This window comes from Setaria italica, chromosome IX, assembly GCF_000263155.2.
Source record: "Setaria italica strain Yugu1 chromosome IX, Setaria_italica_v2.0, whole genome shotgun sequence".
In the NCBI taxonomy this organism is placed as follows: domain Eukaryota; kingdom Viridiplantae; phylum Streptophyta; class Magnoliopsida; order Poales; family Poaceae; genus Setaria; species Setaria italica.
Genome location: NC_028458.1, coordinates 58,899,330 through 58,912,607, shown reverse-complemented (window position 1 = coordinate 58,912,607; position 13,278 = coordinate 58,899,330). Strand labels below are relative to the sequence as shown.

The 13,278-nt window shown below is 48.2% G+C and overlaps 1 protein-coding gene across 1 annotated transcript; it reads right to left on the bottom strand.

The window, feature by feature from the left end:
• Positions 1 to 10,913: 10,913 nt before the first annotated feature.
• On the bottom strand, positions 10,914 to 13,028 carry LOC101785263 (pentatricopeptide repeat-containing protein At1g52620-like). The gene is made up of 2 exons (XM_012849189.1): positions 11,805 to 13,028; positions 10,914 to 10,943 (listed from the first exon to the last, which is right to left on the bottom strand). The coding sequence occupies exons 1-2, from the start codon at positions 13,026 to 13,028 to the stop codon at positions 10,914 to 10,916; spliced, it is 1,254 nt and encodes a 417-aa protein (XP_012704643.1).
• Between the last annotated feature and the right edge of the window lie 250 nt (positions 13,029 to 13,278).

Genomic DNA, 13,278 nt, shown 5'->3' with positions numbered 1-13,278 from the left:
GTTTTGGGGCTCCCGTGACCTATAGCACACGTTTCCTTGGCCGAAAACAGGTCCGGAGGCAATTTTCACGATTTCGGACCATGCCCACGTTTTTGACTCTGGTGGCCGGTGTAGCCATTTGGGGCTACCGTGACCTATGGCACACGTTTTCTTGGCCGAAAATGGGTCCGGAGGCGATTTTCACAGCTCCGGACCATCGCCCACATTTTCGACCCCGGTGGCCCGTGTGGCCGTTTTGGGGCTCCTGTGACCTATAGCACACGTTTTCTTGGCTGAACACGAGTTCGGAGGCCATTTTTACGGCTTCAGACCATGCTCCACGTTTTTGACATTGGTTGCCGGTGTGGCTATTTTCGGGCTCCCGTGACCTGTAGCACACGTTTTCTCGGCCGAAAACGGGTCCGTAGGTGATTTTCACGGCTTCGGACCATCGCCCACGTTTTCGACCCCGGTGGCCCGTGTTGCCGTTTTGGGCCTCCCGTGACCTATAGCACACGTTTTCTTGGCCGAACATGGGTCCGGAGGCTATTTTTACGGCTTCGGACCATCCCCACGTTTTCGACACTGGTTGCCGGTGTGGCCGGTTTAGGGCTCTCGTGACCTATAGCACACGTTTTGTTTGCTGAAAAGGGGTCCGGAGGCCATTTTCACGACTTCGGACTAGGCCTCACGTTTTCGACCCAGGTTACCGGTGTGGCCGTCTTCGGGCTCCCGTAAACTATAGCACACCTTTTCTTGGCCGAAAACGGGTCCGGGGGCCATTTTCACGGCTTTGTACCATCCCCCACGTTTTCGACATCGGTGGCCAGTGTGGCTGTTTTGGGGCTCTCGTGACCTATAGAAGATGTTATCTTGGCTGAAAACGGGTTGTGAGGCCATTTTCACGGATTTGGACCATCACCCATGTTTTCGACCCTAGTGGCTGGTGTGGCCGTTTTGGGGCTACCGTCACCTATGTCAGACATTTTCTTGGCCGACAACGGGTCCGGAGGCGATTTTCACGGCTTCAGACCATCGCCCACGTTTTCGACCCCGGTGGCTGGTGTGGCCATTTTGTGGCTCCCGTGATCTATAGCACACGTTTTCTTAAGCGAACACGGGTTCGGAGCCCATTTTTACTGCTTCGGACTATCCCCACGTTTTCGACACCGGTTGCCGGTGTGGCCGTTTTAGGGCTCCCGTGACCGATAGCAAATGTTTTCTTGGCCGAGAACGGGTCTGGAGGCCATTTTCACGGCTTCGTACCATCCCCCTTGTTTTCGACCCCGGTGGCCCAAGGGGCCGTCCCGTGACCTATAGCACACGTTTCCTTGGCAGAACACGGGTCCGTAAGACATTTTTACAGCTTTCGACCATCCCCACATTTTCGACACCGATTGCCGGTGTGGCCGTTTTAGGGCTCCCGTGACCTATAGCACATGTTTTCTTGGCCGAAAATGGGTCCGGAGGCCATTTTCACGGCTTTGTTCCATCCCCCACGTTTTTGACCTCGGTGCCGGTGTGGCCGTTTTGGGGCTCTCGTGACCTATAGGAGATGTTTTCTTGGCCGAAAATAGGTCTGGAGGCATTTTTTACTCCTTCGGACCATCCCCCACGTTTTCGACCCTGGTGGCCAGTGTGGCCGTTTTGGGGCTACCTTGACCTATGTTAGACGTTTTCTTGGCCGAAAACGGGTCCAGAGGTGATTTTCACGGCTTCGGACCGCCGCCCACGTTTTCGAGCCCGGTGGCCTGTGCGGCCGTTTTGGGGCTCCCGTGACCTATAGCACATGTTTTTCTTGGCCGAACACGGGTCCGGAGGCATTTTTTACTCCTTCAACCATCCCCCACGTTTTCGACACCGGTTGCCGATGTGGCCGTTTTAGGGCTCCCGCGACCTATAGCACATGTTTTCTTCGCCAAAAACGGGTCCGGAGGCTTTTTTCACGGCTTCGTACCATCCCCCACGTTTTCGACCCCGGTGGCCGGTGTGGCTATTTTGGGGCTCCCGTGACCTATAGCAGATGTTTTCTTGGCGAACACGGGTCCGTAGGCGATTTTCACGACTTCGGACCATCGCCCACGTTTTCAACCCTAGTGGCCAGTGTGGCCGTTTTCGGACTCCCGTGACCTATACCACATATTTTCTTGGCCGAACACGGGTCTGTAGGCGATTTTTACGGCTCCGGACCATCGCCCACGTTTTTGACCCCGGTGGCCCGTGCGGCCGTTTTGCGGGTCACTACACCTATAGCACATGTTTTTTTGGCCGAACACCATCAGAGCATCCACCACGTTTTCGACACCGATTGCCATATATGGCTGTTTTAGGGCTCCGGTGACCTTAGCAAACGTTTTCTTGGCCGAAAACGGCTCCGGAGGCCATTTTCACAGCATCGAACCATCCCCCACATTTTCGACACCGATTGCTGGTTTGCCCATTTTTGGGCTCCCATGACCTATAGCACATGTTTTCTTCGGCGAAAACGTGTCCAGAGGCAATCTTCACGGCTTCAAACCATCCCCCACGTTTTCGACCTCGATGGCCGGTGTAGCCATTTGGGGGCTACCGTGACCTATGGCACACGTTTTCTTGGCCGAAAACGGGTCCAGAGGCGATTTTCACAGCTTCGGACCATCGACCAAGTTTTCGACCCCGGTGGCTCATGTGGCCGTTTCGGGGCTCCCGTGACCTATAGCAGACGTTTTCTTGTCCGAAAATAGGTCCGGAGGCCATTTTCACAGTTTCGGACCATCCCCACGTTTTCGACTCTGGTGGCCGGTATAGCCGTTTTGGGGCTACCGTGTCCTATGGCACGCGTTTTCTTGGCCGAAAACAGGTCCGGAGGCGATTTTCACAGCTTCAGACGATCGCCCACGTTTTCGACCCCGGTAGCCCGTGTGGCCGTTTTGGGGCTCCCATGACCTATAGCACATGTTTTCTTGGCCGAACACAAGTTCGGAGGCTATTTTTACGGCTTCGGACCATCCCCCACGTTTTGGACACGGGTTGCCGGTGTGGCTATTTTCGAGCTCCCGTGACCTATAGCAAACATTTTCTTGGCTGAAAAGGGTCCGGAGGTGATTTTCACGGCTTTGGACCATCGTCACGTTTTCGACCCCGGTGGCCTGTGTGGCCGTTTTGGGGCTCCCGTGACATATAGCACACGTTTTCTTGGCCGAACACGGGTCCGGAGGCCATTTTTACGGCTTCGGACCATCCCCACGTTTTCGACACCGGTTGCCGGTGTGGCCGGTTTAGGGCTTCCGTGACCTATAGCACACGTTTTCTTTGCTGAAAAGGAGTCCGGAGGCCTTTTTCACGGCTTCGGACCATCCCCCACGTTTTCGACACCGGTTGCCGGTGTGGCTGTTTTCGGGCTCCCGTAACCTATAGCACACCTTTTCTTGGCCGAAAACGGGTCCGGAGGCGATTTTCACAGCTTCGGACCATATCCCACGTTTTTGACCCCGGTGGCCTGTGTGGCCGTTTTGGGGGCTCCCGTGACCTACAGCACACGTTTTCTTAGCCGAAAATGGGTCCGGAGGCCATTTTCACGGCTTTAGACCATCCCCTACGTTTTCGACAACGGTTGCCGGTGTGGCCGTTTTAGGGCTCCCGTGACCTATAGCACATGTTTTCTTCGCCGAAAACGTGTCCGGAGGCGATTTTCACGGCTTCGTACCATCCCCACGTTTTCGACCTCGGTGGCCGGGGTAGTTGTTTTGGGGCTACCGTGACCTATGGCACACTTTTTCTTGGCCGAAAACGGGTCCGGAGGCTATTTTCACGGTTTCAGACCATCCCCACGTTTTCGACTCTGCTGGCCGGTGTAGCCGTTTTGGGGCTACCGTGACCTATGGCACACGTTTTTTTGGCCGAAAACGGGTCCAGAGGCGATTTTCACAGCTTCGGACAATCACCCACGTTTTCGACCCCGGTGGCCCGCGTGGCCGTTTTGGGGCTCCTGTGACCTATACTTACATGATAATTATCTGAAGCATATTATATATGGAGGATCACGGATATTATTGGAAGAACCAACGCGCAAGAACTTACTGTAGATATCGCCATCCACATCGCAGAATTGATAAATCATTCCTTCAGCCAAGTCGGTGCATGCCAACAGGACACCGACCCTGCGTGCCTGGTCCACCAGAGGCGCCGGCAACATCTAGTCGACGTCGCCGTTGGCGATATGGCAGAGGCAGAACTGCGTCGGGGTAGCGATGAACGAGCTTACACTGTAACAGCACTCGCTCGACGGCGCCGAGACGCTGGAGTTGGTGAGGAAGCTCCCGCACACCGGCACGAACCTCTTCGCCAGAGGCGCCCGGCACGTGACCCGTTCCTCCGGCGGCGGCGGGGTCGGGGGTGGGAACAGCGCGTGGCAGATGTCGAGGAGGATCTTGGGGAGGAACGGGAAGTCTGGTGTGAAGAAGAATTTCAGCTGCGCGTGATGAGCTCCCCGCGGCGCAGGTGCCGGCGCGACGACGGCGTGCTTGTCGCCGCTTCAGGGTCGGCTGATCTGATTGCCGCGGATGGCTGCAGGTTGGAGAAGACGACGAGCAAGGCGATCACGACGCACTTGTAGGAGGACGCCATGATGTAGATGATCAAGGCTTTGTTTTGCGTGCTGCGTGTATCAAGTACTCGTACGTAGGATGATCGAGTTTATATAGAGTAGCTAGCGTTCTGTTGAGATTATATGGAACGTAAAAGCATGTAAGTTGTTGGGATTTTTGTGGTGCCGAGGAGGAGGAATGGATTGGATCGAAGGGATTGGATGTGATAATCTGTTGAGGTCGTTGCTTCTTCTATTCTACTCGTTGAGCGTTAGGATCTTATTAGTTGGGATATGCCGCCGAGCTGGAGGCGACGAGGGTGGGAGAAGACATGGGAAGGAGCCCGAAATGTAGGCGTGTGTTTTGCCTGCAGACTGGGTTCCAACTGACGGCGAGATAAGGTATTGGGCCCACACGTGCGGGTGACTCTCACCGTGTCCTTGTTCGACACCATCTGCACGGTTGCGTTCGAGCACGATCCGGGATGCCGAGGCGAGGTCGGAGTTCATGCGCGCAGGACCTCATCGTCGGCAGGTTCCTGGACCGAGTCGATGCGGCTGTACTCGCGGGTGGACCGTCACGTTCAGCCATGGGGAGGCTTGAGGCTACATATGGGGCGATGACTGGGCGCGGAACGGTGGCTTGGCGAGGACGGCGCGTTCCAGCCGGCGAGCCCGTTCCGGTACACCTCGGTATTCCACGCGAGGCCGAGGATGTGCCTGGAAAAGGAGATGGCCTACGTGCAGATCAAGTCCATTGTCGCGAGCGTGTTTGTAGAATTTGTGGTCGACGTCGTCGGGAAGGATGCCAGTGTTCCCGAGCACGTGCTCTCCGTGACGCTCAGAATGAAGCGAGGCTTGCCTATGCAGGTACGGAGAAGGGCGGTGGCTGCAACTGGAAGTACCGAGTTACCAGAGCATCGGTTTCATACTTGAGTATAGAGTTGCTTGGATTTGGCTCATCAAGGAATTTCAATGTTCCTGAGGTTTTCTTATAGAGTAAATTTCACAAAACTACAACTATTTACGCTCTTTATCACAAAACTACAACCTTTAAAGTTCATTTCACAAAATTACAATCATTTCATCGTTAAGTATAAAAAACCTACAACTTTTGTGGCCTGGCCCCACTTGTCAATCACACAAATGCTACATGCTCCGGTCCCACTTCTCATCCATATATGTGCCATGAAAGTTGTAGTTTTCTAAAGTAGACTTTAAAAATTATAGTTTTGTGTAACAAGGGTACAAGTAGTTGTAGCTTTCTGAAATTTACTCGAGATTTAACAATTGCAATCATAGTTCCCTGGCAGTCGATCATTATGTGATATGTGTGTGTTATTTATAAAACAAAATGTAAATATTTTTAAAATAAAGGCATCTTTAATTTCAAAGTAAATCAAACAATGCGCAACTACTATTATGTTGACGTTCGGGCAACTATGCTGAACTAATTTGCATTAAATTTTTTATTTGGACATCGGAAAAAGAAATACTGAGGGAGTAAAGAGATTTTAATTCCATACAAAGATATATAGGAGCAATTAGGTCATAACCCACCTCATTAATCTCAACCAAAGATCTTGTGGCGCATAACATTCTTCTTTATTATCGCTAGATCTAGGACTTCCTCTGAGGTATGAGAGCCTTCTCTCACACTCACTCTCTATGGGGTAGAGGGGTACATAGATCTGGATATGTTTTGCCACATCCCTTATTGAAGGTAAAGTTCATGGGAAGAAGAAAAGAAGCATGAAAAATAAATCTTGAGAACAGAAGTTGTGATTTGATGATTTTCTTTATCCATTACAATATATGATTTGGTTTTTTTTTTCTATGTGCTCTCTATGGCCTCCCTCGAATCTCTTTTGATTTTGAAACATAGGCATACTTTTCATTTGCTTTTATAAACAGTTAATATTTTGTTGCTGTAAGCTAAATCTGAGCAATTTTTGCGTGGTGCTTGAGCCTGGCAGTATATAAACCCATCCCAACATTATATTAGGCACCGATTATTGTGGCCTGAAGAAATGAATAGGCAAAATGCGCAACACGACTAAAATGGCAGATCATCGATACCTCATCATCTCCATGGCAGTTCGCCTTGCTAGATTTACCATTTGATAAATAATATTGCTCTCGCATAAAAAGAATAGGTGATGGTAAATTAGGTTTTTTTAGGGAACAGTAAATTAGGGTTTTCCCAACCATTCATTAAAATGAAAAATCAAGGCTACACGGGCCACTCCTTTTTTATTTTTCTTCTTCTTTGCTCCTTGATTTGAGTGTTCATATAAGTTGTTAGAGACTTTTTTCACAGTTCTAATTTCCCTGATATTTTTTGTGCTCGGTTCAGTCCATTTTAGAATGCAAATTGATCCGATATGAGGACCAGAAAAGACAACCTAGCGCATGTTATGTCCATATTGTTAATTGTGCTTGTGGGATAACCAGCATTTCTTGGTAAGTATAGCATATTTATCTTCCCGTAGATCATATCAATAAATATCTGATGGATATTTATTTGGTATTATCTACTATTGTGACAACCAAAATTCCCGTAGATCATATCAATAAATATCTGATGGATATTTATTTGGTATTATCTACTATTGTGACAACCAAAACCCACGGCCCTACTGCTACCTAACCAAGGAGGCTTGTCTCTCGCACTGCCCCAAGTGCAACCCCGTGTGCCCCACCACAACCATCACCTTCCATAGTGACGCCGAAGGTTGGCTTTCACGTGCAATAATCAACTCTACCACACAATAGAAAGATAGAGGTGCATGATCTTAAGAGTGCAAGGATGCGCAATGCAATATATGTATTAGTTAAATAATTTCGATACATACAATATTGGTTTGTTTTTAAGGCATTTTCCCTCGATCAACGCAGGAGAACCGCGCGTCATTTCATTAATAGGAGAAGAAAAATCGAATACAGAACACAACAAATAAAAGAAAAAATAGGGGGAATCGCTCCCACCAGAAACTACAAACAAAAACAGAAACAGAAACGGAAGCTGGTATTCACGGAAGCCACAGCGACCCTATTGAAACGCACCCGGGGCTTGCGAACGCGCCAACAGTTCTCGGAGGCCTGAAGCTCCTGCTAAACACCAAACATAGCCTTCTTGAGATACATTCCATGCCACCTGAGTCAAACTAGGAGAAATGCCGTTGAAGACACACTCGCATCGATCTTCCACAACTCCCAGGCTACCAGCGTCACCAAGGAATTAAAACCTTTCTTTAATTCCTTCGGGACGACCTTGACAGCCCGTGACCACCAACCTGAGAAGGTCGTGGAATCAGGCTGAGGGGAGGCTGCTGCAAGATCTAGGATCTGCAGTATAGAACACCATACTTGTCTTGCAAAGGCACAAGAGATCAATATGTGGTTGATATTCTCCTCAGCTTGATCACAGAACAGGCAAGTGGCAGGATGAGGTAGTCCTCTTTTTGCCAACCGGTCTGCTGTCCAGCATCGCTAGAGTATTGCCAGCCACAAGAAGAATTTGCACCTCAAAGGCGCCCAAGACTTCCAGATGCGCTTCCAAGGGGCAAAGCAAACAGCACCGGTGAAGAAAGCTTCACAGGCCGACTTGCTTGAGTAAACACCAGTGTTAGAGAGCTTCCAAATATGGTGGTCATCAATGTCTTGTTGCAGCACCATCCCATCTACCAAGTGCCATATCTGCAAGTATTCCACAATGACTTGCACTGTGAGGGTCCCCGTGATATCTGAGACCCATGTTCGATTAGCCAAGGCTTGAGCCACTGTCCTTTGTTTCCTGACTTTTGGTGGAATAATGGCAAAAGGAGCAGGAGCCAATTCACGAATAGTTTTGCCATCCAGCCACCTATCCAACCAGAACTTAGTAGATTTCCCGTTACCAACCTCCGAGCGCACAGCCATCTCAAGCATGGCACGAGCACATTGTGACACTTGGATATCTAAACCAGCCCATGGCCGAGAACCCTCTGTTTTTTCAAGCCATAGCCATCGGATGTGCAGGGACCAACCCACAGTTCCAAATTGTGCACGCCCAGACCTCCATACTGGAGTGGGTGCTGCACTCGCTGCCATGATACCAAACAATTACCCCCATTTGCCTTGTCTTGGCCTTTCCAAAGATAACCCCTCATGATTTTGTCAATAGCCTTGATAGTCCATTTGGGCAAGTCAAGTACAATCATGTGGTAGATAGGTGATGCGGTGAGCACCACCTTGCCCATCGTGAGTCTCCCAGCCCTATTCATCAACGAAGCCTTCCACCCTGGCAAATAATCAGCTATCTTGTCAACCAAAGGTAGCAGATCTGTTTTAGTAGGCTTGCGAGCTGATAGTGGGAGGCCCAGATAGGTACAAGGAAAGTTCTTGATATCACAAGGCAGCCAGCTAGTAATTATTGCCAAGTCATTTCTATTTTGTTTCTATACATATGGTCAGTTACGCCTACGATGGCTCTATGCCCGATCAGTGGCCGCGGGCTTGTTCCAGCTCTCTATATGTGACACATCTACTACTGAGTTCGACCCGGTGAAATTCCATTACCGTATAATAAAAAAAAATGGTGCAGTCGTAGATCATCAATAGATATCCGAGTCATAGGCAATGAAGGAATCAGTCAGAAATTCTGTACAATTAACAATGAATCAACCAATCGTTTCAGTGAAGCAACTGACCATTTCAGCTGCCTTCCATCAAGTTTTCCTTCTGGACAAAAAGAGCGAGATTGGACACATAAGGTTTGTACTTCTAGTCTAGTGATGGTATAGGGTTGAACTGTTTGCCATAGCACATCTTAATAGTGAGGGATACAGTCGGTAGTTCAGCATGGCCAGTATAACTCAGTATGGTCACTTGGTCAGCAACTATGTACACAAGTATGAGCAAAGTATAAATTATGTCTAAGCTAATATCCTACAGGGAGAAATACCTAGTTCTGAGTGATATGTGCAAGCAGCTCAATTTGCTTACCTGCAAGACAATCCAAGAGTACGATGGTATCTTAGAGAGAAACATAAGCAGGAAGCAAATGTGTCCAGATCAACAGCTGTATAGATGCTTGGATTTGGCTCAGCAAGGCATTTCAATGTTCTTGAGATCTAACAGTTGCAATCATAATTCCCTAGCAATCGATCACTATGTCATATCCCTGTGTTATTATGGGGGCAGCCGGTGCACGTAGCTCCCACTTGCGCAGGGTCCGGGGAAGGGTCCGACCACTTGGGTCTTTTGTACACAGCCTTTCCCTGTATTATTATGGAACAGATGTAAATATTATTAAAATCAAGCCACTTTTACCTTGAAAATAAGTTTAGCAGTAGATCAATGTGCAGCTATATAATAAGAAAATTGTAGGATTGAATTGATAAGAAACCACTATTGAGAATTGATGACAAACAGATAATACGGAAACAATAGCATGAGAAGGAGAAAAGTTCCTCATAAAAAAGCTGTCCCAACAGGGCCAAGAAAAAAATTCTCATATATCTCCAGATATTGTATCTATTAACATATAGGCAGTTTCTATACGACAATGTTGTATAAAACAATGTTGTTGCTATGTGAGTGATAAGCAGACCACAGTAAAGAGATATCTATAGACTAGCAGAATCAATGAATTAGAGAAATAGCAACGGCTAGAAGACATTGGGCAATTGGACAAGTAAAAAGTTAATAGCTTATACTGTAAATAGTGCATCTCAGTAAATGAAGGAATAGTTCCAAGCTACTAACATAAGACTATTAATTCATATGCAAATATTCTAGAAAATATCTATACATGCTTAAGTTCAAGATTTGGTCTGGAAGGCTGATCAAATATCCATACATTTTTACCAGGCATCAAAAGAAAAACAAATGCACACTAGAACTTTAGATTGATTCAAATGGTCACTATCTAACTATGAGGCAGCATCTGGCAGTACTTTTGCCTTTATGAAACAGACTTTCACTAATAGCAAAATACTAGTTGATATAATATACTTGCAGAATGGAAAACATTATTTGCTGGAAGACCGGGAAATTAAAATTATGCATAAAGCAGCATTACTTTGGTTGTCAGTTGTCATGAAATGTTTGGCAATAAGCAATGAATTTGTGACAAGCATTGTCAAAAGTCAAAACTGAATAAATCTACGAATATCAAGATTAGTACCTCCAGGTAAGAGCTCAACTAAATATATTGTCTTGCTAGTTGGTAATACAGCAACCAGTCTTGTAATTCAGTGCTCAAGGAAATTGTCTCTTAGCAATAGAATAGATTGCTATGTTCCTCTCAGTACCCAGTTTCTCGAGTCAAAATTCAAATCACAGCTAGACCTTTTTCCAAAATCAAGGCAAAGCATAGTTCCGTGAGTCAAGAACCAGCAAATCTCTTCTCCAGTTTCTGTATAGACAGAAACTCCTCAGCATATAACTGTATAATCCTAGAGACTTCGCAGCTAACTGTGTCAACGGCATGCTACATCTTGCACCTAAAGATTGTCTCAAATTCATTCTTCTGAAATTCATTAGGAAGGATGCGCCCCCAGTTCCTTGGTTTTCCAACAAAACAGAAGCCATAAGGAAGTGAAAGGAAAGTAATAGGGTCTGACGAGTATCCTTTACTAACCATCTTATCTTTCAAGTCCAGTGCCTTCCCAAACATATTATGCCTACAGAGGCTGAAGATAATAGCATGTATGCTGAAATCCTTGGGTCCCATCCATCAGAAAACCAATCCCTTGAACAACATCTAACAGAGCATTCTTGACTCCATCTGTGTAATTAGTTTTGTAATTAGACTATATTTAATACTCCTAATTAGTATCCAAACATCCGATGTGACGGGTACTAAAATTTATGGGGGTGTATCCAAACACCCCCTAAGCAACATACGTTCAAAGTATGCAGCAGCTTTGCTTACTTTATCTTTCTTGAATAAACTACCAATTAGGATTGTATAGTGTAAAACATTAGGAAGGAGACCTCCAGATTGCATATTTTCAAAAACAAATTCTGCAGTGTTTGTATCGCCAATCTTGCAATATCCACTTATTAATGATGAGTATGTAACAACATTTGGTTTGCATCTCCGCTTCATCATATCGCAAAGCAAACTCAGAGCTCCACTTATGTTGCCTTGTTTAGCACAGCCATCAATAAGCGTAGTATATGTAAACTCATCTGGAATGCAGCCAACCTTTTTCATGCTGCTCATGCATAGAATTGCCTCATCCGTCATTCCAAACTGACAATACCCTTTTACCATAGCATTGTAGCCAACAACATCAGGGCAGAATCCCTTTTGTTCCATGAATTCAAATATTTTCTTTGCGTCACTAAGATTCCCACTCCTGATGAAACCATCAATCAACGTGGTATATACATATTTATCAGGCTGGACATTATGCTCAAGCATCTCTGCAAGAAGGTTCTTAGCTGCGGGAAGCATTTGTTTCTTGCATAAACCACTAATCAATACATTATATATGTTGACATCAGGCATCACCTGTCTCTCCATCATCTTATCCCTGACACTCAGGGCCTCAGTTACCTTCCCAGAAACAACAAGGCCATGAACTAGTGCTCCAAACGTGATGACATCAGGAGTATGCCCTCCTTCCATCATTTCCACGAGAAAATCTGATGCAACCGTCACATCTCCTCTGATGCAGAAGGCATGAATCAAAGGAGTGTAGCTATTTTGATTTGGCTCCAACTCTCTCCTAATGGCCTCTCTCAAAAGTTTCTCAGCCTCGTGAGCACGACCTTCTCGGCAAAAAGCTGATATCAAAGTATTAAACGTGACGACATCTGGATCACAACCGCTCGCAAACATTTGCTTCAGAACAACCATTGCCTGCGATGCTGAGTGGCGTTTGCACACAGCATCAATGACAGTTTTGTAAATCTGCACATTGGGGGACAATCCTCTCACCTTCATCTCGCCAAGCAAACCCCCAATCCTCTCCAAATCACCTTTCTGCCCGAGCCAGGTAATGATAACTCCATATGTCACCTCGGTCGGCAAGAATCCCTTCATCTCCATATCACCCAACAGCAACATTCCCCTCCGAATTTCCCCGCGCTGGCAATACCCATCGATCAGTACATTGTAGAACACGGGATGCGGAATGCACCTCGCTCCCCACCTAGCCTCAATCAGCTTCCTCCCTTCCTCCACCCGCCCTTCCAAGCACATCCCTCGCAACATCACGCAGGTGCTGTAGTCATCCGCGCCGCCCTCCTCGGCAAGCATTTCGTCGTACAGCTTCCGGGCGTCCTCCCAGCGCCGGCGCTGCACGAGGAGCCTGAGGAGGCGGTTGCAGTCTGCCGCCCTGGGAAGAGCGCCGTACAGCTCCCTGGCGCGCTGGCACATCTCGGCGGCCTTCCCGTCCATTCCGGCGTCGGCGTAGGCGGCTGCGAGCTCGCCGAGGCAGGCGAGCGTTGGCGCGGCCGCCACGACGCCGTCGCCCGCGCGGGACGACATGGACTGGAGCGTGGCCTCCGCGGCGTCGAAGCGGCCGGCGCGGGCGAGGAAGCGGAGCAGCGCGGAGTGGGCGAGAGGGGTGGCGGCGGGGCCTGGGAGCGATTCATGGTGGTGGGTCTGGGACCAGGCGAGGAGCGCGAGCGCGAGGTCGGGGTCGGCGAGGGAGGAGACGGCGGCGGCGAGGCGCGCGTCCGAGAGCGGGGAGGGTAGGAGCGTGGCCAGGCCGGGTTAGTGGAGCGGGTGGTGAGGA

What these genes read in the sequence shown, in the direction of transcription:
- LOC101785263 (XM_012849189.1), bottom strand. Translation starts at nt 13,028, where the DNA reads ATGTCGTCCCGCGCGGGCGACGGCGTCGTGGCGGCCGCGCCAACGCTC. An exon ending in TTGTTGGCTACAATGCTATG is followed by an intron (nt 10,944 to 11,804) that starts GTAAAAGGGTAT and finishes CTGTCTATACAG; the next exon opens with AAACTGGAGAAGAGATTTGC.